The following is a 25,486-nucleotide window of genomic DNA, read 5'->3' on the forward strand; positions in this document are numbered from 1 at the left end:
GAGTAGAGAAATAGAGGTTCCATGAAAAGCAAGGCTGGGCTGGACTGAGAAGTGCTGCTACCCATTTGAAAGCTTATACCACATGAAAGACTTTATTGTTATGCTTTTTTCTGTAATCTTGAGACACATATTTTCTATCTACTGTTGTTTTAAAGGTCATCTTGAATTGATTCAGCCCTGTATCATCTAAGCACATCCCCTTTGCTAACCTGTATATTAATATTATGATAGTTGATATTTGACAGGGCACTGTTTCAATAATGTTAACTCATATTCAATGCAAGAAAATGTAAATTCTTAGAGGAAAAGAAACTTTAGTAACTGGAGAATTTAATAGCAGTTTTATTTTAATTCTTTTGGTATTTGTTATTAATTTTCTATAAATATATCCAGATGTGGGTGTAGTACGTAGATTCTATTAACAAATTCTAATAATTATTTGATATGTTGTCTTCTGAAATTTTCTACCTCTGGACCTAGTTTTATCATTTCTGAAAGTATCAACCCTTTGCCTGTAGTAGAAATGTTTTAAATCAATTATACTGTTATACCTAGAGTAAAAGTGAGTTTGAAGTAACAAATACTCTAAGAACCAATGTGCATTTTGCTTCTGTTTATTTTCAGCAGGTAATTTGTTTTTCTAGCCAGGAATAAATTGAAATCCAGAAAAATTAAGTAAGCTTTATGTCTTATTTAGTGGATTTTCTTGTTTGGTCTGACCTCTCTTTTTTGCTCATGTTTTTAGGCTCAGCTATGTGAACCATGCAGAGGACCTGGCCTCCAAGCTCCTACAGTGTTCCCCAAAGAACAGACTGTCGGCACAGGCTGCCTTGAGCCACAAGTATTTTAGTGACCTGCCCCCACGGCTATGGGAACTCACCGATAGTGAGTATGACAAATCCACAACATCCACTCCAAGCAGAGACATCATTTTATTTTAGCATCTGTATGTAACGTGTATACAGAGATTCACATATTTGTGTGTCCACAAACATAAGATAATGTATGTTTGTATGTGCATTACAGGTATGTGTGTGTGTGTGTGTGTGTGTGTGTGTGTGTGTGTGTATGTGTGGAGAGAGAGAGAGAGAGAGAAAACGGGGGAGGGGGGTCATGTGTATATATATTTAGTGGAATCCTGCCATTCATTTGCTAGCTTACCAGACACAGGAAGAAAATGGATTCCTTTTTTGCTATCTCTGCTCTGCAGTCTGCAGCTGTGCATCTTTGTATTTGATTATGTGTGTGTCCAAAAAAATGATCTGAACAGTCATAAAGGAAAAGGAAAATATGATTTACATATTTAGTGCTTTATGCATACAGTACTTTTTAACTGGCTGCAGTACACAGAGGAGACGATGATTCATTTCTGTTTGATTCTCAGAGACCATCTTGGTTGTAACAATAACCTTAAAAAGGGCTGCTATGCAGTGAGCTGAGGAACAGAGTTGGCAATTGGCTAATGCACTGAATTGACATGTACAGACTGAAGACATGTAATTCATTTTAACTGCAAATGCCCTTGGTATTTGTACGGACAGCTCTTCTCTGAATCTTTTAAAACAAAACACATTCCTGGGTGGGTTTTGTTTTGTTTTTACAGAAGTCTTCATATTTATACAGCCTTTTAAAATTACATTTTAAATATTTGGTGGAGGATTTATGGCTAGGAGGGTCTCAGATTTCTTCCAAAGTGTGAAACAATTCTTGTTAAATTTTGTAAAATCCATTGCCATCAGAATATTTTTGTTCAATGGTGATATGTTCTTTCCAAAGAACAATTAGAGATATTTCTTCTATACTCTTTTCTGATTGCCTTAAAAATGAACATACTGCATATATACATTAATATTTATAATGTGTTTATTAATCCTTGGTATACATCACTTACAGTAGATGTACGATTATTTCTTCATTCTCTTGGATTTTAGATTTCTTTCACCCATCGTAATATTGGATTCTCCTTGATGGCAATAACCCTTTATTTTGGAACTAAGTGCTAAGTACAACTCCTCTTGGGTATTTCTATCCTAAATCTGTTTTGATATCCCACATTTATTTCTCATTACTTTTTTTAGCCCTAAAGTGACTATAGATATATTAATCTACTACTCCCCTTAATGCTTAGCAAATCCTCCTTAACATTTCACGTATTTCCAGCCCATATTTACTCAACACTCTGCCCTTTCTAAAGTCTACTCACTGACTATTACAACAGCTATCCTCAATTTTTTTAAAATTAAAAATTAAATCCCTATGGGAAAATAATTTTTATATACTGAAAACAAAAATGATTACTAGTTTACGGCTCATCACACTCAAACATATGGTTTGTTTTCCTGTTTAGTGTAACTTGTAACTTGATATCACTCTTCCTTGGTGACATCTCAATCCCAACTGACTTGATGATTGAGTTTAAGCCAGGATTTTGATGGTCTATGAATTCTGAATTCTGTAGTAGTACTTTTCTGTTAATATGGACTTATTACCCACTTGCCACTTAGTTTATCAGCCAGTGGTTAAATCCGGTTTCTATCAGTGAGTAAATGCCTACACATTATCACTCGGCAGCAGACTGCCAAGGGAGACAGCCTTGTCCCCATCATTAACAAGCACAAAGTATGCAGAACACCAGAGGGGAATTAAAACCACAAAAAATACCTCAGGGTGGTATTTTTAATATGAGAATTTAATTTGTAATTTCACAGATTAAGAATTTTGGCTGCATTAATCCCTTTATCAGCTCACAGCAGGCTATTTGCAGAAGCATAACCATAAGGCGATATTCATTGGCAGAAACACGTCTTTGCATAACGTTAAACATCAGGAGCAGTGAAACCTTTTGAAGGGGGGAGAATAAAGATGAAAAATCATTATATTTTTAAACCAAGATTCTGCTAAATGCCTCCAGTAGCAATTTTGAGTTACAGAAATGCTATTTCTGTGTCTAGAAGATAATCATTATGAGGCATAAATCCAGTTGCAAGAAAGGACAATCCCAGTATTAAATACTCTAGTCATTTCCATTTAGAACAACGTGGCTGTACTTGTAAACATGTTTACAAAACAGAGAATTCCCAGACTTCGGAGACTTTGGGAATTAGTTTCTTTAAGTGAAATGACTGGTTTGGGTGACTTATTGTCTAGGTTAGTATTCTGCAGACTATATTTAGAAGTTTTTTAAATTTTTATAATTAAATTTCATATTAGCATAGAGTCTTGTAAAAGTTCACTATCTGGCAAAGGCAGCAGTGGCAGTGGCAGCAGTAGCAGCAGCACCTGTAATACTCTTACAGGCTTATTTTTTCAGGAGATTTGGAAGGAGATCCACCTGGAAAGAAGTGTTACAGAACCAATAAATGGATTGTCTTAGCAACCAAGCTGTAGTTTAGGAACCTCGCTGTCTTAGTTTGGTCACACTGCAATAACAAAATACCATAGATTGGGTGGCTTAAACAGCAGACATTTATTTCTGTTGGGGATGGGAGGTCCAAGATAAAGGTGCCAGCAGATTCGGTTCCTGGGAAGGTCTTTCTTCTCAGTTTGTGAAGGGCACCTTGCTGTGTCTTCACAGGATGGAGAGAGCAATCTCTTCCTCTTCTCACCAAGCCATTAATCTCATCATGAGGGCCCCACCCTTATGACGTCATCTAACCCTAATTACCCTCCTAAGGTCCCATCTCCAAATTCCATCACATTAGGGGTTAGGGCTTCAACAGATGAATTTGAGGACAGACACAATTCAATCCATAGCACTCTCATTCTTAAAGATGGCTCATAGCACTTTCTAAAGAATTTCCACAAGAGGAAAACACTTATGCAAGCAGGAAGCAAAGTCAGGTTAAAAGGAGAAGATGGGAACAAAAATAAGTTACAGGTAGAGTTGAGCCTTCTTGGCCTAGTGTAATATGTCAGACCCCATGAGAAGGGCATCAAGTGTAGTTGGAGCCTGAGTAACAAAGAGCCCTGCAGTCATTTCATAGATTTGTATAAAAATGAAATTATGGGCTTATGTCAGACACTTGCTTTGGAAGAATACATAATAATGTAATATCTTTCTTTAGTATACTATTCCTTAAAACCTCATCAGGTTACATAGAACCAAATTTAGAGGTAATGTATTAGTGTGGCACTGGAGCAGGAATTATAAAAGCAGAAAGCAAGAATAATGGTACAGTTATCTGGGGATCTGGCTGTTAAAGCTGGCTAATTCTGGTGGCAGCCTGTCATTCTCCCTCTGTCCTGAAACCCCAACAGCTTTGTCCCACTTCTTCTCAAAGATTTAATTGCACGGAAGTAAATGGAGGGCTGATTTAGAAGAAATTCATTACTTTTCCCAAATATACCACAGGGCATTCTCCTGCATATACTATCAAGTTACATAAATAATTGAAGCTGAACTACCCTTGTCAAAGTAAATGAACAAAATACACTTCATAGCACAGAGTCCTTGATTTTATTGCACTCATTTGCTAATTCACAAAACTCAAATTCAGTGAAAGAAGGCCAACAAATCGGTATAGTGTGAAGAGCACTGAACTGGGAATCAGACCACCTGGATTGCAGCTTCAGCTCCACTGTTAACTAGCCAGGGAACTTTTGACAAGTGCCTTCGTCTCTCTGGGCTTCCCATTTCTCACGTAAGCAGCAAGTGAGGTGGACACAGTAGTCTCCAGGGACCTTTCTAGCTCTAGAGTTTGTCGATTTTCCCACATATTCCTGTATATGTTCTGTATATCGTCCTAGAACAGCATAATGCTCTTAATGTAGCTCTATGCCATCGTTTTAAAAATAAAACAGGTGCACCCATTTCAGATGTAAGATTTGCTGTCTTCAGTTCCTAGACTTTCATGCTGTTTTGAATCCTTTCCAACCAGGCTTTTGTGTCCACAATGCCTGGCTTTCGAAGTCTCTATCCATTTGTCTTTTCCCAGCCTATCGAAGATTCAACACAATTGACAGCCATCTCCTCCTACTAATACTTCTTTCGCTTGGTTTCCAGGACAGTATTCTCTCATTGCTTTCCTTTAGTTTAGAAAACTCAAATCTCCTCTTCACACTCCTTTGCTGATTTCTCCTCATCTGCCAGACCTTTCACATTAGAGTGTCCTGGGGCTGAATCCTCAGATCTGTCTATCTGCATGGATCCCTGGAGCCTAGATGATCTCATCCCATCTCATGATTTAAATATCATCTATACACTGACAGTTTTCAAATATCCATCTCCAGTCCTGTCTTCCCTGACTCAACTTGTGTATCCAGCTGACACTCAACATTTCCATTCGACTATCTAGTAGGTCTCTCACACTTAATCTTACCAAAACTGAACTCATCTTTCCCCTCAAACTTGCGCCTTCTCTAGTCTTACTCTTGTCAATAAATAGCAGCATCACTCTTCCGGTTGATGGAAGCTGTCCCTAACTCATCTTTTTTTGGTTCCACTCCACATTCAGTTCTTCCATAGACCCTGTTGTTGCTACCTTCACAGTATATCCAGGATCACGCACGCCACTCCTCACTTCACTGCTATCACCCTGCCCTCAGTCACTCACCATCTTTCACCCACATTTTTACAGTTGCCTCCTACCTGGTTTGCCTGCTTCTCTTCTTGCCTCCTTAAAGTCAGCTGTCACTGTTTCCTCTTCTTATATTTTGTGCTTGCTCGCCCTCTAGATATATGCATGGTTTGCCCTCTTACCTCATTTGATTCTCTGCACCAATGTCCCTTCTCAGGAGAGACTTCCACCCTAAAACTTCCAGTTTCTCTTCTCTGCTTTATTTTTCTTCATAACATTTACCACTATTTAATATATTATATCTGTTTGGTTGCTTATTGCCTGTCTCTCCCAACTGGACTCTATAACAACAGGGATTTCCTTTCATTCTGATTTATTTAGTACAGGATTCTGAAATTCCCAGAACAGTGTGAGGCTCAATAAATATTTTTCCAATGAATGAAAGAATGGCACAAAGGAAGGGCAAAATATGTTGTTTCCCAATCTAAGTTCATTGTTCTAGATCAGAGAAATGCGGGAGATAGTCTGAGCTGTGGTTCTGAGGGAAAGACCGACTGTCCTATCATATGTTTGCAAATGTGTGTGTGCCTGCGACCACCTGGCATTTCAAAGATCAAAACATACCATGATGTTCAGTGTGCTGGGCATCCAAACTTGCATCTCAGTCTCCATTTTTTTTTAAAAAATGGATGATTTTAAATGTCTATAACTATATAAATGAAAACTTCATATTCTGTCCACAGTGTCTTCTATTTTTACCGTCCCAAATGTGAGATTGCAACCTGAAGCTGGAGAAAGCATGCGGGCCTTTGGGAAAAACAATAGTTACGGCAAAAGTCTATCAAACAGCAAGCACTGACAAGCAGCACATTCTCAAGAGCACACAGGTAAGATGACCTGCTTTACCTGGAAAGTAATATTCAATGGATATTGAACAGATTCTTTAAGTGAAATATTTCAGACTCGTTTTTTCACCAACTATCCTACGAGTCTCTTGTGTGCATTATGGCATTCATCAGACCTTCTATTGAGATAGAATGCACTCAGTTATTTCCATGTTTTCAGGCACCTACTAGATTCTAACTAAAATTATACTTTATCTTATGCTTTTATTTATGTAGTCATAGGCAAACCATTTTAGTTATAAGCAAGTCATTTTAACTACTGACATTCCTCATGGAGATTAGAAAAAGGTTCACTTTGGGCTATATCTAAGCCACAGACCTACTTTGTTTTGCCCATGCAATTTTTCTCATTAGTTGTTCCCATTTTAAAATGGGGAGACTATACACAAAAGTCTAGATTTCTGGTTTTCCTTGAAAAATAAGCAACTCTAGCAATATTGCCTTCACATTCCTACCAGAAGTGTTTGCGCGTAACTGAATCATTGCTGCCTCCTTTGGAGGGGATGTAGACTCCCCAGTTTAGTTTAGCTCCCATCTGGGCCACTGCACCTATTTCTGATTCCTGTCTGGCTCCTGGTACGGACCTTATCGTGATGAAGCTTTTCTCTTTTACTATCAAATTCTTTGTCCTCTACTATTCTGCAGATAGGAAGCATAATCTAAACTTGGCAACCTCTAGCCATGTCAGCCTGGCCCAGTCATCACATCACGTGTGCTACGTAGTGACCAGCCTGGGATGGCAACTTCTGAAAAGGCCATGTTTCTTGATGGCCAGATGGAAATGCCTAGTATTTTTGGAAAATTTTTAGTATATATATATATATAATTTATATACGTATACATACTTAATGTAACACAAGTCTCTGAAACAAATAGAGAACAAATGTTACTGTGGAGAAGGCTTTTTATGTGCTGATTTATAGAGAAAAGTATGTGTTTGTTCTGATATTCAGTAATTAAGTGTTCAGGCCAGGCATGGTGGCATGTATCTGTAATCCTAGCACTTTGGGAGGCCGAGGCAGGCAGATTGCTTGAGCTCAGGAGTTCGAGAGCAGCCTGGACAACATGGTGAAAGCCTATCTCTACAAAAAATACAAAAATTACCTGGGCATGGTGGTGGCATGTGCCTATAGTCCCAGCTACTTGGGAGGCTGAGGTGGGAGGATGGCTTGAGCCTGGGAGGCTGAGGTTGCAGTGAGCTGAGATTGCACCACTGCACTCCAGCCTGAGTGACAGAGCCAGACCCTTCTCAAAAAGTAAGTAAATAAAATAAAAAGTGTTCAAGTAACTCAAAGGATATATGCAGCATTGTAGTAGTTCCTCTTCCTTCCTCCGTCTCTTAGTTTGAAATATGTTAACAGGCTAAATTGATAGCATGGTAAAGAGAGCAAATTTTAAACTGTACACATTGTCTTATGGGTAATCTGCCAGTATCTTGAGCTACTTCTGGACTTAGCTTTTGAATACCCTCAACATAGGGGTCAATTTTGGCCTATCAGGGGCATGGTGGCAATTTATGAATGATTTGGAGATAAAAGATCTCCAGATAAAGTATGATGTATAAATGACAGTCAGAAGATGTTACTGTTAAACTTGCCACTCCATAGGTAAGAGTCTTCATTCTTCATGTTATTTCTCCCTGTTGAACAAAAAGCACAACTCTCGGTTGCATTTGTACTCCCACTCTGAATTTCAATTGGTCAGACAAAGAGTGGGGCTAGGTTTTTGACAAGCTACCTCCTGGTATTGAGAATGATTTTGATTCATGAGGGTTACAGCATATGCTTTTTTAAAGTATTTAACCTGCATTATCGTAATGAGGGCCGTGGCTTTATAAATCCCTTCGCCAATTCAGTGGAACAAAATAAAAAGTGGACTTTATTTGTGCTGCTGCCTCATACACACATGCACACAAGCAAGCCTGAATTTCAATTGCAAGGCTGTGTTCCTTCTTCTTGGCTCTTTTGAGATCCCCTGACCTGAGCCCAGCCAGTCAAAGCTGCTAGAACGTGTTTCAGCTCAGCTCCTCCTTGGGAAATCAAATCAAGCTCACAGGACAGAAGCGTTGCTCAGAAAGTCTCAAAGGTTGCTAATTGAAAAGAGATTTTTTTAAAAGGTGCTCAGAACTACAGTCATCGGTATATAAAAACCTTTACAAAAATGTAAAAATGTATTTTCTTCACATATATTTTTTAAACTAGATGTCAGGTTATAACACAGTAGAAGCTTTTCCTCTAGAATTATTTGATAGCAATACAAATATTTTTTCTATGAGTTTTGCCTTTTTCACATCAACTTGTAAAGCTTTTTTTTTTTTTTTTTTTTTTTTTTTTTTGAGACAGAGTTTCACTCTTTTGCCCAGGCTAGAGTGAAGTGGTGTAATCTGGGCTCACTGCAACCTCTGCCCCCGCCTGGGTTCAAGCAATTCTCCTGCCTCAGCCTCCCGAGTAGCTGGGATTACAGGTGCATACCACCACGCCTGGCTAGTTTTTGTATTTTTAGTAGAGACAGGGTTTTGCCATGTTGGCCAGGCTGGTCTCAAACTTCTGACCTCAGTTGATCCACCTACCTTGGCCTCCCAAAGTGCTAGGATTACAGGCATGAGTCATGGCGCCTGGCCCAATAAAGCTTTAGTATTATTGTTGGTGTAGTTTTCTTCCGATCCAAATGCCTCAGCTTGATTCAACATAATGCTGAGGAAACAACTCAGTTTCTCAGAAAAGCTACAGGGAAGATGGATTCTAAGAGTTTTCTGTCAGTGAGCAGAAAAATAAATTATTTTAATGTCTCACCTTTGTGGAGTTTTTAAATAAATGGGACCATCTTTGAGATCAAGTAATATAGCCTATTTATTGGCCTATTATATCTTGTGGAATTGCCTTACTCTGACCAATACTGAATATCATATAGACATTGTAGAGCAAAATGTCTACGTAGATAAGGTATCCTTAGAGAAAAATCTGTAATTTCTTAGACTTTGATTTTGCTGTTGCTGTTGAATTCATTGACTGTTTAGAGAAGGCTTTGGCATCTTAAATTTCCTCAAATGTCCCAATTCTTTGTAATGCCTAGAGAGATTGGGAAGGAGAGGGAGGCCAAGGGGGTTGGGGGCTGAAGGAGACTAAGACCGAGGGCCGGCATTTTAACCACCTCTCTTTGGGGAGTTACAAGGAGGTGAATTTGGAAAATGCATTATATTACTTCTGTCTTTGAAATGATAGAGGACTGAGTAGACAAGAATGTTTCAAGTCCTAATTTTTCTTCCAAACCTCAATCCCAAATTATTTCTTTCCTTGCATACCAAGGTCACTTTAATTATTTAGTTAATAATGCCAGATTTGCATAAATTGGTCTTAGTGGAAAATCTAATGAGATGCATTTGGCTTTGCAGCAGAAAGCAATTTTGGTTTCAGAGTCTTGTAACCAAATTAAATAAGAAGCAAACCATAAACACCTAAGTTAAGCTTCTTACATTTTGTTATCCTCTAAAGATATGAGTAAAGATTTCATAGATTCTTCTAACTCATTTTATCAGCACTGATGTGTAAGACCCTTCTAAAATCAGAGAGCCTTAAATATACATAGAAATTTTCCCCAAGGAAAAGACTGGAAGCTGTATTGAATACCACATCCATTAGTATGACTTATTTTTGCATACAGTGATACCAAACACAACCCTCTGGTGAGCTTAATTTTCCACTTACTCTAAACTGGCATAGAAAGTGCATGGTCACTCTACTTCTCCTTTAGCTAAATATAAGGGATAAGAAAGGTCTCTACTCTTTTAGATATGTTTTGTAATTTTTCTGAAATAGTACATGCTCATTATGGAATATCTCTTTTCAATGAATCAGTTGGTTCACAGACCCCATTCCTAATAAATTTACAAATATTTGTCTAGTGCATGAAAGAATTTTATTTGGTTCAATTGCAAGAAGTTAACTGCATGCATATTTTGGTGACCGTCTCCTTACCTTTTAGCCTCTTATTTCTGCAAATCCGCATTATGTAGGAATTACATGATAATGGAAAAAAAAAATGTGTCAGACTCCCTACTTGGTCATTAAGCAGTAATTTCCTATAAGTAGGCTGTTAGGTAAACAGAGTAGAATGCTCCAGGAAATTTAATTAAATGAGATAAAGATTTTTTTAGAAACCTGCTTTTAGACAGAACACAATGTACTGGTGCTTAAGACTGTGGCAGCACTGTCTGAGCGTTAGTAGAATGGTGGTTCCTACTCGGTAGGCCACCTAAAGCTGTTTGCCATCTCAACCGCCATCTCAACTCTGGAAACTGCTCCTAAAGAACAGCCACCTATTGCTCTCCTCCATGCTGTGACATTATGGCGGCTCACTTTTTCTGTCTTTGCATCAACTAACACAGCTTTCATGTTCCCTTCACTTCAGGGCTTCTGCTGACTTGTTTCTGCTTATTCATGGATCCTGCTTATTATCATTTCTCTTTGTCCTTCTACTTCTGGGGCAGTCTATTGCTGACCTCTTTTTGCCTCAGATTCAAACCCTCCCAGAGAGTGGCTCTGATTGATGTAGCCATCATCATGAAGTAGAGAGCAAAGCTGTTGTGTCAGTCACCCCCGTAGAAACTGCTGACTGACTGTAGGCTGCCTTGAGGTCAGGCTGTGAGCCCTGATCCAGTCAGCTTGGCCCAGAACTGGGTGGCCAACCTGTTTTTAAGGAAGCATTTGGAAGAGGCTGCTGGGCTTAGCCCTTCAGAAACTTGGAGAAGCTTTTGGAAAGCAAGCAGTATAGCTGGAAAGTGCCTTGCCTGGCCTGTATACTACCGAGTGAAAAATCAGGCAAGTACAGAGAGAAACTCCAGTTCTGACGGTATGATATCTTCATTGTGTGATATTTTTGACTATTGACTAAAGGTCCTTTTAAGATGTGTTGCATTTTCTCAACTATAGACACAAACAGAGATAATATCCATCAGCACTTTTCAATATATACGAAACACAAGTGTTAGATCTAGGTTTCTTTCAGTACTAGGAAGATTTCTGGGGTTTTTCTTGCAAAAACTGCCATTTTCTGCATTATCCTACAAATTTTTTTTCCTATTAAACATCTGCAGTTTTATTATTTCTGTTACCTCATGTAATTGACAACAATTGTTGAAATGACGCTCAGAGGGGAAACAAACCTTAGTGTTCTTTGCAAGTTTCATCTGGAAGATTCCCTAGTTGTTACCATTACCCCCACATGACTGCCAATTAAAAAATACATCTTATTTGGGAAATTGACAGCACTTTGAACCTCAAATGCGTGATGCATATTATGAATATCCAAATGAGAAGAGGCTGCAATGCTATTAGTTTCCCCACCTCACCTCACCTCCACCCCACCTTACCTTAGATTCCTTTCTACTCTGGGGAGTCTGTTCTGTCCTTTAAATGCTAATGCAAGTTTGTTTCTTCTCTCCTCCTTGTCCCTTCTCTGCCTCTCCACCCCTTCTTTTCTTTGGGTCAACTCTGATCTGTACTCTGCACCACTAACACCCTAACCCCATGCAAGTGTAGGCAGAGAACTCGCAGGCTCTCACCACCTACTGGGATTGTCACAAAGCAGAATGAAAATAAAGTTGTATCATGCTTCCTTCAGAATGCATTCTTAAAGCATTTTTGTTTTGTTTTATTTTGTTATTTTTTTTTTTTTAAGAAACAGGGTCTTGCTCTGTTGCTCAGGCTGAACTTCCTGTGTTCAAGCGATCCTCCCACCTCAGCTTCCTGAGTAGCTAGGACTACAGGTGCGCACCACCACACCTGGATCATTTTTAAATTTTTTGTAAAGATGGAGTCTTGCTATGTTGTCTCAGCTGGTCTCAAACTCCTGGCCTTAAGCGATCATCCTGCTTTGGCCTCACAAAGTGTTGGGATTACAGGCATGAGCAACTATGCCCAGCCTTCAAGCATTTTTTTTTATATTGACATAATTTCATGTCTACAGAAAAGATGAAAGAATAGCACAAGAATTCCTGATACCCTTCACCCACTCTCCCCAAAGTGTTAACATTTTACTACATTAGCTACATTTGCTTTATCATATTAATTCTCTCCGCCATCACACACAAATTTGTGCACACATACATTGTTTCACTAAACCATGTGTGTTACTGAAATGAAGCTCCATTATCTTTAAATATTTAACAGTGTTTTTCTTAAAAACAAAGAATTTAGAGTGATTTTTTAAATAAAAATAATAAATTTTTGCTCTTTTTTTCTTTTTTTTTTTCTCTGATTAAGGTTTTAAAAAGCAAAGTGGCTAAAAGAGAGGAAACTGGTTGATGCTTCACAAATTGGTTCATCAGCCTATGGATCCTTGAAAATTGACTATAATTTTGTGATTCAGCATTTCTAGGTCAAATGAGCTTTCAAAATGGTGAGGGGCGGGGGGAATAGCCTTGCATCTTCTGACTTCTTAAAACCCAAATTAATTTCTTAGGGACTATTTAGCCAGCAGCATAATATGAGTGAAGCTTTCTTGTAAATAGTGGGCCCAAGCTGTGATGTGGCTAGTAACCACAATATTTATTACAAGGAAGTTAGCAGTCACATATAGAAAGTAGTTAGAATCAGTTCAGGTGCTGTATTTTTCCTTTTCATTTAATGTTGATTCTTATGAATTTGGGATACAGAAGGAATTGTCTATGCCCTAAGTGCACTGTATTGTATTATTAATACCAGTATAGCAGCTGAGTCCCACTAGACAGTCTTTGTGGTCTGCTGATACTCTAAGAAGTATCTAAGCATAAAAGGAGGCTGTTTGAGTTGAAGTGGGCTGATGGTCTGGGATGACATTTGAATGCACAGAGGACAATGTCTAAATGACAATGTCGAGAAGGGAAGGCAAAAAGAAGCTGGAAACTATTCCTGCTATCCCACGGATGCTCGTCACTCCTCCTGCGATATTCTTCACATGGGAGCTTTGTCTGGGTAGAAATGGGGAGTGGGATCAGGGAGGGCTAGACACTGGGGCCTGGGGACAAGAGCCAGGGTTTCATGTCCTTAAACACATTAAAATTCTAGACAGATAGCAAATGTAATGAAAATTGCAACCCGAATGTGTTCTGATAGACAAAGTTAAACACTTTAGCTAAAGTATTACAAGTATAATTAACAAAAAGTTTGCAATACTCTGAATTGCTTCTATGAATAAAGCTTTTCAGAGCATCAAATTGGTTGTGCAAATGAATGGTTTACTGAGCATCTTTTGGAATTTAGGATAGCTGCTTTCTCTGCTAACCAATGCATGCACACACACACACACACACACACAAACACAAACACACACCATTCATACAGCCAAAAAGAATAATTTTTCAGCAGTCCTTGAGTTGTGAAGATAACATCATAGATTAATCAAAGGTTACTTTTCCATTTAGGGAAATAATGTACACAGTCTAGAAAAAAAAATACAAAAGTTAGTCATTGGTGGAAATTTATCTCATTATAAAAATAACCCTGTAAGCTAAGCATGGAATCAAATACTGAACTGTTAACTTCAATATTTGGGTGAATTTTTTCACTTTAAATTATCACCATTGTCTTAATGTAGTTTGCATTATGTATAGTGCCCTTGGATTTTTAATTGCTCTGGATTATCATTTTCAATGCAATTAGTAAAATGCCCTCAATTACATATAATAATTACTGTATATGGGGCTATTGGCCTAATTACTATAAATGGGGAAAGATGTGTGATTATAATGTGCAATTAAGTCATGTACAGTATTTATTTTACATTATTACATACAATGGTATAATGATAACACATAATTATATTGTATCTTTCCTTGGTCAACAAATCTACTGCATATTAAGATACCTAGAGTTGTGATACATTGCCAAATTAACCATCTTCTGGATCATTCTTCCTAAAATAATAGGGTTATTCTGTGGGCCAAGGCCCCACTAAGTTTAAATATAATTAAGTAAACTGATTCTGCACAGGCAGGAAAAATCTGGAAGGAAAAAATTATTTCACCTCTATTAGTTAAGAATGCCCAGATTATCCTCTTTTTGTCGCTGTCAAGAATTTAATCCTCCCTGGTGCCATACCAACCTCCACCATACCTGTTTGTTTTTATGTGGATATGTAAAAATTAACACCCCTAAATGTTGGTAACATTTAAAATATGCCTGAGAAAAAAAGAGGTTATTTCTTCACTGTGGCAAATATTATAATCATCCCTAGTTTACAAATGCACACTTAACGAGCTTATAGCACATAATTAATTCTGCAAAGGATGCTGTTTGACAGAGTGGGATTATGAGAATTGCATATTGATAGTGGCAGGAGAAATATATTTTCTCTACGTAAGGTGGGATATATCTTGTGTTCTTTAGAAACTGGCACATCTCAGAGGTGTTGCTCTCAAAGTGATCTCAGGATGGAAAGAAATCAGTAATTACAGAGCCAGGCATTCAGTTGTGTCCTAATTTTCCCACCAGTTTTTCAGTGTTTCAGCTGCCTCAGAGACTTAAAGTATTCTCATTAGGTAGCTGCAGAGGCAGCCGCTTGCCTACTCCCTCATTCTCTCACTCGCTTTTCCTTTTTTTATTTTTTTTTCCTTCCATTCCTGCCTTGGGAGTGACTGTGAAGATCATTTGCTGGAATGATTGGCAGGTTAGAGGATTCGATCAGATGAGTTCCTCTTAGTGCAGGTCAAAAAGGCTAGTTAGCAGGAGCTGTCGAAAAATGCCAGCAGCATTCGAAATGGGAAATGTCATGACTTCGAGGCAGGGGGTGCCACCTGGAACAGAAAGCTCTCAGCTCATTAGCAAGTTACAGGATGCGGGCTTAACTGGAGGGAGCAGGGAAGGAAAGATAATACCCAATAGGGAAAATGATTGTGAAGTGGAATTGATTTCATGTATAATTTGTTTATCACTAGAGGGGACAAATGCTGTCCTTCTGACATGAGCAGAGGAGTGTGGACTATGAATGAAGCAACTTAGCATAATCTCCAGGTTGAGCTTTGGATTTAAAGAAAGCAAACTTCTTTATTCTTAACTGTGGAAATGATCAGGTCATGTTACATTAATTAAAGCTGACATACTCTCAAATGTTTTATCTGGGCAATTGTGGCAATTTGACAGAAGCAGATAGAGATGGGCAACTTTAGAAAATAAGAGGGATTTTTCCCCCCTCTGCTAGTGTGGAAGACTAGCTCAGTTGCATACTGAATTATAACAGGGTTGGTGTTTATACTCAGTGGTTAGCTAGGCTGCACAAATCAAACCAGGGTTCCGGATTCATGTGCAGTCTCATTGATAGAAGAGACCACATGCCGTTTGGGAGATTTGTATCTAATCCATGTGAAAAAATATATGTACATTTTAGAATATGACTGTGTCCTATTTTGGTACAATGTTAAAATTTTAACTTCTTTTTTTTAAAGGAGAAGTTCTCCAATTTCATTGCTGCCTACATGTCAATTCATCTAGAATTTAATATTCTACTATAAAGTTAACAATTTACAGTAACCTTATTTACAAACAAAACCAAACTAAAAAGTTGCTGTTATAGAGGAAATTAATCTGCAGTTTATAAAAAGAGAACACAGTGGCAAAACAGAAAACAGTATTGCCTCACATGTATTCATACTAAACTCCAAATTAAAAGCTTCCAGTATTTTTACAATGTATCAAATGAACTTTTGTGTAAAGCCTTTTTTTAAACGTAAATTCCATCCGAAAACGTATTTTGTTTTGATAAGAAACTTTTATGATATCATTTATCTTTTGGCATGGAGATCTTCATCTTGTTAAGTCACAAATGCCACAGCTGCAGTCTTTCTGGCTGAACACTAAAGGATGTTTACTTAGCATCCAGATTCTGGTTAAAATGTATATTTTCAAAATGTCTTTGCCTTGGGTTTCTTTTAAATATTGAGACATTTTATGAGGCAGTTATTAAATAGCCAAGGCTTGTTTTATCAAGCAGCCTCAGACTGCTGTGTAATGTGAATAGGAATCTTAAAACCTCCTAGTCCAAAACACTGGTGCAAAATTCATTCCATTCTGTATTCAGCATAAAAAGCTTAGCATTAAGCTACTGTATATAGCTGTCAAGATATATTGCATTAGTTCTGTCAAATATAAAAATTTAAACATCAGTGTGAATCCACTCCTCCCCTCATTTGGGAATTGTATTGTGTGGTCCAGAAGCTGGCCTTGAAAACAAAATTTTTATAGAATACTGTCTGAAATGGTTCACCTAACGTTAGGATTTTTTTTCTTTCACAGAAACCCAACTTGTTAATAACTGACAGATTTATTAGATTAATAAATAAACCACTTTGAGGGAAAACATTGTCAAAAAAATGTTAAAATAATTGGGTATAGTTGTCTACAAGTAGGTTTCCCAGTCTGTACCTTTAAGTAAGAAGCCCTTACCACTCAAGACAGGCAAGTTGAAGGCTCCTGGCCCTACAGACTGCAGGGGTGAATTGGTGGTGTTTGTGCATGCCTGGTCTCATTGCCTACCCTTTTCTCCAGCCCCTCCTCTCAATTCCGCATTGCAAAGTCAGCTCTGCACTCACTGACTTCTTAGACTCTCCATTATTTTACATTCTTCTCAATCCATCTCCTCTCCATTAACTAATTGCTGGTACATACTGACATTATTATATTTATCATACGCTTTGTTGAACCTTTCCACAACTCTGTGGATTGAGTAACCGTGTGTTAAAAGTCTTACTTTCAGTTTTGTGAGTTCTCCTCAGAGAAGGTCCCTGGATACTAAAGAAAAGAAGTGATAGTTTTATCATCGTCTTTTATGTCAGCAGATCTCAAAGTGTGGTCCATATACCCTGTGGATCCCCAGGGGCTTCATGCCCAGGGGCTTCATGGGGTCAAAACTGTTTTCATAATAACACTAAGATGTTCTTTGCCATTTTCACTGTGTTGACATTTGCACTAGTGGTGCAAAAGCAATGGAGGGTAAAACTGCTGGCTCCTTAGCATGAATCAAAGCAGTGACACTCTAAACTGTATTCCTGGGCACTGTGTCTTCACAACCACACAATTCAATTTTTTTGGGGGGGAAGCTTCACTTAATAATATTCTTGATGAGGAAGTTAAAAGTGTTGATTTTATTAAACCTCTACTTTTAGGTAAATGTCTTCTTAATCTACTGTGTGACTAAATGGGAAGTTTGCCTAAGTCATTTCCGCTGGATACCTAGTTACCATGGTTGTCTCAAGGAAAAGCTCTTGTACAGTTGTTTGAGTTGCAAGCTGAACTGACTGCTTTTTTCCAGGCACATGGTTTTTACTTGAAAGAATGACTGACAGGAAAAACTATAGTTATTCAAACTTAGGTATTTGGCAGACATTTTCTCAAAAAGGAACCAAAAATGAGTTTGTCAGCAAAGCAAAAAACCAATAGTAATTTGTTGATAAAATTAGAGCTTTCAATAGAAAAGTTGAATTTGAGAACACTATGGATAGCTTTTATTTGCCACTGTGAACTGGACAGTAATAATGAGATTGGTGGTAATATAAACAAATGTGATTTTTTTTGATATTGTGTAGTGAAATGTGTCAATCTTTGAAATACCTGCGTAAGTCACTAAATCAGTGTTTTCCAAATGATCAATGCATGTTAGCAAAATAATGCATGGATAAAATATTCACTGAAAGTTTAAAATAAACCAATAGATACTAAGGTAACAGAATACAAAGAGTTCATTGATATAGTTTCAGATTCCCTGGTACAATTAACCCTTAAGAAACTACCACTTGTTGAGTTTTGTTGTACTGTAAAAGAAGAATATATCTGAAAGGGCTATTAAAATACTTCTTTCTTTTCCAATTACTTACCTGTTGTAGTCCCATATTTTTGTCATTTGCTTCAACCAAAACAATGTATCATAATAGATTGAATGTAGAAACATATTTGTGAACCCAACTCTCTTCTATCCAGCCACTCATTAAAAAGATTTGCACAACTGTAGAGCACTGCCACTCCTCCCACTAATTCTCTTTGGAAAATATAGTTATTTTTATTTAAATTCTGTTTTCATGTTATCATGTAATGAGTTCTTACGTAAATATTTGTAATTAACAGTTTTAATTTTGAATATGGTAAATGTCAGCAGCTACAAACCATAGAAGCAAAAGTTCTTAGGGGGTTCCTTTTAACTTTTAAGAGTCTAAAGGGGTCCTAAGATAAAAAAGTATGAGAAACGCTGCTCTATTTCACAAGTATCATGCATTAACTCTAACATACAAGTTATGTTGGTAACATTTTCCTTCTTGAAGAAATTACTATTCAGCACAAATTTTTTTTTTTTGCTATATGAAATGATTCTGGATCTCTCAATTTAATATCTCAATTTTTCTAGTGTACTATAGATAAAAATCCCTATTCTTGTGTTCACACAGGTATCATCTGAAAATTACATTAGAGCATCATTTACTATCCTCTTGATGACTAGTAAACCAAATCTTGAAAGACTTTTACTGTATATTAATCTCAGGGGCTGTGACTTTCCTTTTTTATATGCATCAAGTTTGACCTCGCATGGAGAGCCTCTGGTCATATGATACTAAATCTTCAGGCCATTTTACATAGCTTGCTTATAGGACTCAGAAAAGCTTTCAGATAGCTCCTATTAGACACAGCATAAATTCAACTTTATGTCAGAAAACGGGACTTGGGTCTTTTCCTACCCAGCTCCCATGAAGTGACTCATGGAAATCTGGGTGCATTTGGGGTTTCAGAATCCAGAATATCTACTCAACCTGAGTAGCAGTCAGTCAGATTAGGGCTATGTTCTTTAGTTTTTTATTTTTTGTTTTTGTTTTTGTTTTTTGAACTCTATTTTGAAGTACTTTTAGATTTTTTAGAAGAGTTGTAAAGCCAGCACAGAGGATTATGTCCTTAACCCAACTTCTCCTAATATTAACTTTATTTTTTATGACCTGGATGCTTTTGAAGAGTACTGTTCAGGTATTTTGCAGAATGTCCCTCATGATGCTTTCTCATGATTAGATGGGGGTTATGGGTTTTGGAGAAGAATACTACTAAGATGAGATGCCCTTTCACCACTTCGTGTCAAGAAGTACATGATATCCACATAACTTGTCACTGGAGATGTTGACCTTGATCAGTACCTTAACACAGATAAGGTTTTAAAGCCAATGTGATACCCAGGAAGTAAAGTCAGAGAAGCTGGAGATCTGGGACAGGTTCTCAATCAAATGGAAGGAACTCTAAATGGTTACTGAACTGACAACAAGGCTGCCTAATGTCAGAATCTGAAGAGAGAAATTACTCTCAAGGCTTCAACTTTCTAAATGAAAATGGGTGGAAATGGAGAAAGAGTCACCAACAAAGCAGGGAATGTCTGAGTTAAGAACCCTGAGATGTTCCAGCCTTTGACTCAGGATCAGTGATAGAATTTATCAGGGCATCTGACAGCGTGTGGAATATATTTTGTAAACATGAATAAAATGTGGCTGCTTTACAGATGTTGGGAACAAAGCAAGTGTTAGCACTTCAGTATTGAAGTCACCTGTTCATTTGTCTTTCTTCCCCACTGGAATCTAAATGTCAGAATACAGGAACTCGTTTACAGTTTTATCCTCATTTTACCATTATATTTCCCATCTCCTCACTTGGCACATAATCTATGCCCATTAAATATTTTTGAAATATTGATTGACATAGTGAATATCCAACCAACTCACCATACACCAATCTCCTGTTCTTTCAGGAAGTTTTTTTGTTTGTTTGTCTTTTAGCAACCACTATATTGGTACTCTACTAGACAATAGTAAGAAGACAGTTCTAGCTTCAAGACACTCACAATTTAGGGACACAAATGCAGTCTTTTAAATTTCAGGATGATGAAGGGTACAGCAGAACTTTGCATGAAGCTATATGGGAGGGCAAATAAGGGAAATATTAATTTTGCTCGAGGAGGTAGCAGATGTTTTTCCAAAGGAAGAGATTTTGAACAAAAGAAGGCATTGGATTTTGCATGGGCATACAGGAGGAGAAGGATGTTTTCAAAAAGAGGAAACAAACACCAAGAGCAAAGCTGTGTCACAAAGTGCAGCATCTCTAGGGTCTGATCTGATAGAGCTAAGGGGCTGGGAGATACGGAGTGAGAAGACATGGACAGAGAAAGTCATTTGAAGCCCGATTCTGAGGGTCTTTAATGACGTGCTAAAGAGTTTGGATTTTCATGTTGTTGCCCATGGAAAATATGTATGACTTCCTGGTCAGAGATAGAAGAACCAAAACATCTTCAAGCTGAGAGATCCTTTAGGAATCATTTAGCAATGCTAAAGGAAGAGGTATTTTTTTTTCTTCTTTAAACTTATTATGTTAGATCATGTCTTGAAATTAAGTAAAGAAAATAAACAAGATTCCATTCACATTTATGCCTAATTTGATGTTAGCAATTTTACCAACACTTACTCTTCTCCTTCTATTCGTCCTCCAGCCATGACATTTTAAATTTCAGGATGATAAAGGGTACAGCAGAACTTTGCATGAAGCTATATGGGAGGGCAAATGAGGGAAAAATTAATTTTGCTGGAGGAGGTTGCAAAAGTGACTGCAACTCTGTTGTGACTGTTATAGACATAGTTTCTTGATTATACATTTATCAGCATATTACAACATGTTTCTGAAAAGTAATACGTAAATTATTTTAAGTTAAAGAATATGCCTTTTCTATTCACATATCTTTTGTAAAATGAATAACAATCCCCTTAATTTAAATTTTGTGAATATATAAAATTTCATATATTAAGATACATTGGCATCATTTGGGAGAAATGCAAAAAATGGAAAAGCGAGTTTCTAGGGATAAAAATTTAAGACAATTTTCAAAGTTAAAAGAAATGTTTAAGCATTCAGCGTCTTCATGGTCTTGTATGCTCAGCAGTCAATTGGTGTGCAAAAATGTTTTTATGAATAAATTCATACTCCTGTCTATGTACTTTAAGTCCCTGTAAGGGTTAGCTGTAGTTTCAGGCCCAGTTTTGCCTAAACTCAAATACACTGTGAAGTATTTGACAATATTAAAGTCTGTCTAACCAAATTCCTTAAACCACCTTAATGGTTAGTAACTAAAATTTTCGGTGATAATTATGATAACAATGAAAAAAATGTTGAAACAACTGATGTAAAACAGATTAAACAAATTATTAAGAACAGAGTAGACCATTTAAGTATTTTAAAAATAAATAAGTAAATTAAAGTTTACCAAAGCAGATGAAATATGATACAGTCTTGAAAATTGCAGTTATTAAGCCAAGTAACACGGAGAAATACATGGGATAAAGTGAAAGTAGAATATTTTGCTTGTACATATAAAATTTATACATCAGAAATAGGAGTGAAAGGAAGTACATTGAACTGCTGTGTCCTAACTTTAACAGAGAAAATGGTTTTACCGATTTTATTGTATAATTAAGAAAGTTAGTTAATTTACATTTTTATAGCCATATTAGGCTCTCACTGTATTCCAACCTCAGAGTCCCCTTGGATGGGTCCAAGTTCTTTGATGCTATCTCATTACCAAATTCTCCTCTGTAGATCTATGTTGAAGAGTCAGATACTATGCAGGCTAAGCTCATTTTACAACCACAGGGCATTCCATGAGTTAACGTTTAAAGTACTTTCTATTACCCCTAAGAAATGCTGATAAATTAATACTAGAAATAGTAGTATCCAGATGATTAAGAGATAGCATGGAAACATAATTTAGCCAAAAGCAAAAAGAGGAGCTAAAGGAGTCCTATGGGCATAAGAATTTGGGACTCCGGATTCTCCACCTGCTACTAATCTCAATGGGCTTTTGAAAAGGCGAGGGTTTTTTGTGGGGGGAGGGCATTGAGTCTTTTTAATGAAACAATATGTACTTTCCTATGCCAAGACTAATTCTACAACATTGCTTTGTGGGTTGAGAGGATGGAGATGTTGCAAACAGCCATGACTATTTTCCAGTTTGATCCACTTGACTATAACTCAACAGCTTGTAGCTAATGGAAAGTCTTTGAGGTAAATAATTTTTTGATCACTTCACCTCATCCCCTAAATATCTCCTGATCATGGCATTGTTGATCTACCTGCAAGAACATGCTACGGTCCTCAGAGGTCCACTGCCCACTTGCCCAGACCTGGACTATTTGCAAAAGGTCAGAAATTAAGATTCTTGACCTTATTTATTTCTTATCTGCAGCTAAGGGGTAGAAAGACTGGGAAGGCAAAATCATTATCTTTTGTTTGTACTCTTTGTAGTGCAGAGTGCAAATAAATTTTGAGAAGAAAATTTCTATTAAGAAAATGAATTTAGGCCAGGCACGGTGGTTCACACCAGTAATCCCAGCAATTTGGGAGGCCAAGACACGTGGATCAGTTGAGGTCAGGAGTTTGAGACCAGCGTAGCCAACATGGTGAAACCCTGTCTTTACTAAAAATATAAACATTAGCTGGGCAGTAGTGGCACGTGCCTGTAATCCCAGCGACTCGGGAGGCTGAGGCAGGAGAATCACTTGAGCCTAGGAGGCAGAGGTTACAGTGAGCCGAGATGGCACCACTGCACTATAGTCTGGGCAACAGAGTGAGACCCTGTCTCAAAAAAATAATAATAATAATTTATAGAATTTTTTGTTGTTGTGTGTATATACAAACATATCTTGAGACCCTGAACCAGCTTATTAAATTGGCCATTTTATGTAATATTCAAATATTTATGTATTTACATATTTGTATACATATATATTTCTGTCAAAAAAAGCAATGTGTTTCATTTTAAATTTTCTTTTACTTATAACTTTCCATGCAATGCTTCATCATTCAGTAAGCTCTGCCTTTTGAATTGTTTATTTTCCTGTGCTTTCCAGTTTCCACGTTCACTTCATCTCTTTACTTGGTATGTTACCAGGGAGGAACAAAAAAATAAAACTGGGGGACAGAGGGTTGGGGGTGAAAAGGAGGCAGAGGAGGAAGACTGCTGAGGGAAAAAAAAGATTTAAATGAGAACTAGAATGAATGCCTCACTTGTTGGCTTTTAGCACAATTACCATACCTTAGGAAATATGCAGGGAATAGTTAATTACAATTAAGTGAGCCCCTTTTAGAGGCAGTGGCAGGCCCAGGGATCTGACTGTCAGAGCTGTGAAAGATATTGAATTGGAAAGCTGGTCTCAGTGTCAGGAATAGATGGTCTGCAGGGGTGAGCCAGACAGAGAAAAGATAGCCGGGTAAGAGTAGCCTCAGACAAGGGAGCCACGTATAGCATTTGCATACTTTTCCTGCAAAGAGGGTTTAATCCAAAGAGGGAGATTTCAGTATTGTCAGTCAGGCTTTGTTCAGGGTGAAGAGCAGAAGGAAATCAGCTGAAGGGGCCTTTCTCAAAGCCTTGGTCTCAGCCTTGAGGTTGTCCTAGCAAAGTTACGTTCTTGAGGGTTGTTTGCACACTATTGTCTGTTTGAAGATCTTCTAAACCCAAAGGGCTCAAAGCATCCCCCTTTGCCAGCACAAAAGAAGGGAATTTGTGTGGTAAAAATGACTTGTGTTGCAAACTGAACCCAGGTACCCTTTGTTCTTACACAAAATACTCTGAAGTTCCAAGGATGTTTTTTAGAGCCTGACTCAGTGAGTCATACCATCAAAGTGCTCACAGGCTAGAAAACTAGGTAAAACCAACCTACACTTGTGTCTTTCTTTGCCAGCTCAGAAGAGACCTTTGTGTACTTCCTAAAGAAGATGGCTGAAAAAAAATGAGGCAGATAAAAAATAATTTTTATTGGCATGGATCATTTTTGCCCCATTTCCTTATAGCATTTTCTGATACGTAAGTGTTTATGTCTAAAATGGAGGCAAATTATTTTGGCAGTTCAGGTTGTCTTAGCACCCGACCAGCCATATCTTTTATCTGGCAACGTGAGTTTCTGACTTTGATCTGTGTCCAGTTTTCAAAACTATGCCTTCTTTTCTAAAATATGATGTTCTATGTAGTATACCATGGTCTACTCTCCACCGTAAGTTTTTCTAATAATCTACACATTTACAAAGAGGAGTGTTTAATCATCCAGATATCTATGGGTCAGAAGTCAGGGCTTGTTTCAACTTCACTAGTTGATTTGAGCGTTACTGCCCCATAATGTCTACAGTTCAGGAAAGTATGTACTAAAAGCATAGACTCTGAATTTAAAAAACAGCAATGTACTTGTTTATAAGGGTAGCATGGGTATCTGTGAGTGCCTTTTAAATTTATAATCTTCCACATGAAGCTTAATGCTTTAAAAATGTGATATCTTAACACATTATATATATAATTATAAACATACAGACTAAACATTCCTTGTAATGGATCCTGTAGGATATACAATAAAACTTGACATTGGAGTTTTAAAAAATATGTACGTATTTACATAGAGCAACTAATTCAGCTTGAGGTTTTCTAAATTAAGGATATTACTTTATCACTGTTTTAGTTGTTTTTTATTCTTTTGCTGGATTTTCGTCTCATTTTGAAACTTTCTTAAAAAGACCCTATACAAATGCAAAATAAAAGGTAATGAAAAATCTGTTTGAGGGTCTGAAAGACAAGGAAATGTCCATCTGGGTTTCAAAATAAAGGCAAAACTTGCAGCATATAAAAAGAAAGATAAAGCACACTTTGAAATTCACATGAGCCATCTTCTAAGAGAAAAGTTATGCCCTCTTCATTGATAATTAGGAAATCTTTTATCAGGATAATCGTATTTTGGGATTTCCACTGATGTTATAATGCTAGTGGGTGTGGATCACGGGTGAAGTTGGAAGCTAAGACATTGACAATGCCCAAATTAGAGTTTTCTAAATTTATAACTGTGGATAAAATTGTGCTTGCTGCTTTCCTAAATATGTTATTTTTTGTTATGGTTGAAATGCTTGTCTCTGATCTAAGTAAACTCTGCTTTGCTGGAAGTGGTGCATTTCTTTCTCCAGCTTTGCATTTTCCCCTGTGAGAAGCGTGTCTGAATTGGGGGAACCTGAATATACCTCTTTGTTGCTGAGCTTGTCAAGCACAGTGCTG

At 37.4% G+C, this 25,486-nt stretch overlaps 1 protein-coding gene across 4 annotated transcripts in view; it reads left to right on the forward strand.

Moving 5' to 3' along the window:
* Window positions 1-25,486, forward strand: part of CDK14 (cyclin dependent kinase 14) — a 600,472-nt gene that overhangs the window by 502,441 nt on the left and 72,545 nt on the right. For all 4 annotated transcript variants that reach the window (XM_030822052.1, XM_003252399.4, XM_004089552.3 and 1 more), the window contains 2 exons: window positions 746-885; window positions 6,260-6,403. In XM_030822052.1, the coding sequence (XP_030677912.1) occupies window positions 746-885; window positions 6,260-6,375 (256 nt within the window). In that variant the 3' untranslated portion in view covers window positions 6,376-6,403. The remainder of the gene's footprint in view (window positions 1-745; window positions 886-6,259; window positions 6,404-25,486) is intronic.

Source organism: Nomascus leucogenys, chromosome 11 (assembly GCF_006542625.1).
Source record: "Nomascus leucogenys isolate Asia chromosome 11, Asia_NLE_v1, whole genome shotgun sequence".
NCBI classification, from domain to species: Eukaryota; Metazoa; Chordata; class Mammalia; order Primates; family Hylobatidae; genus Nomascus; species Nomascus leucogenys.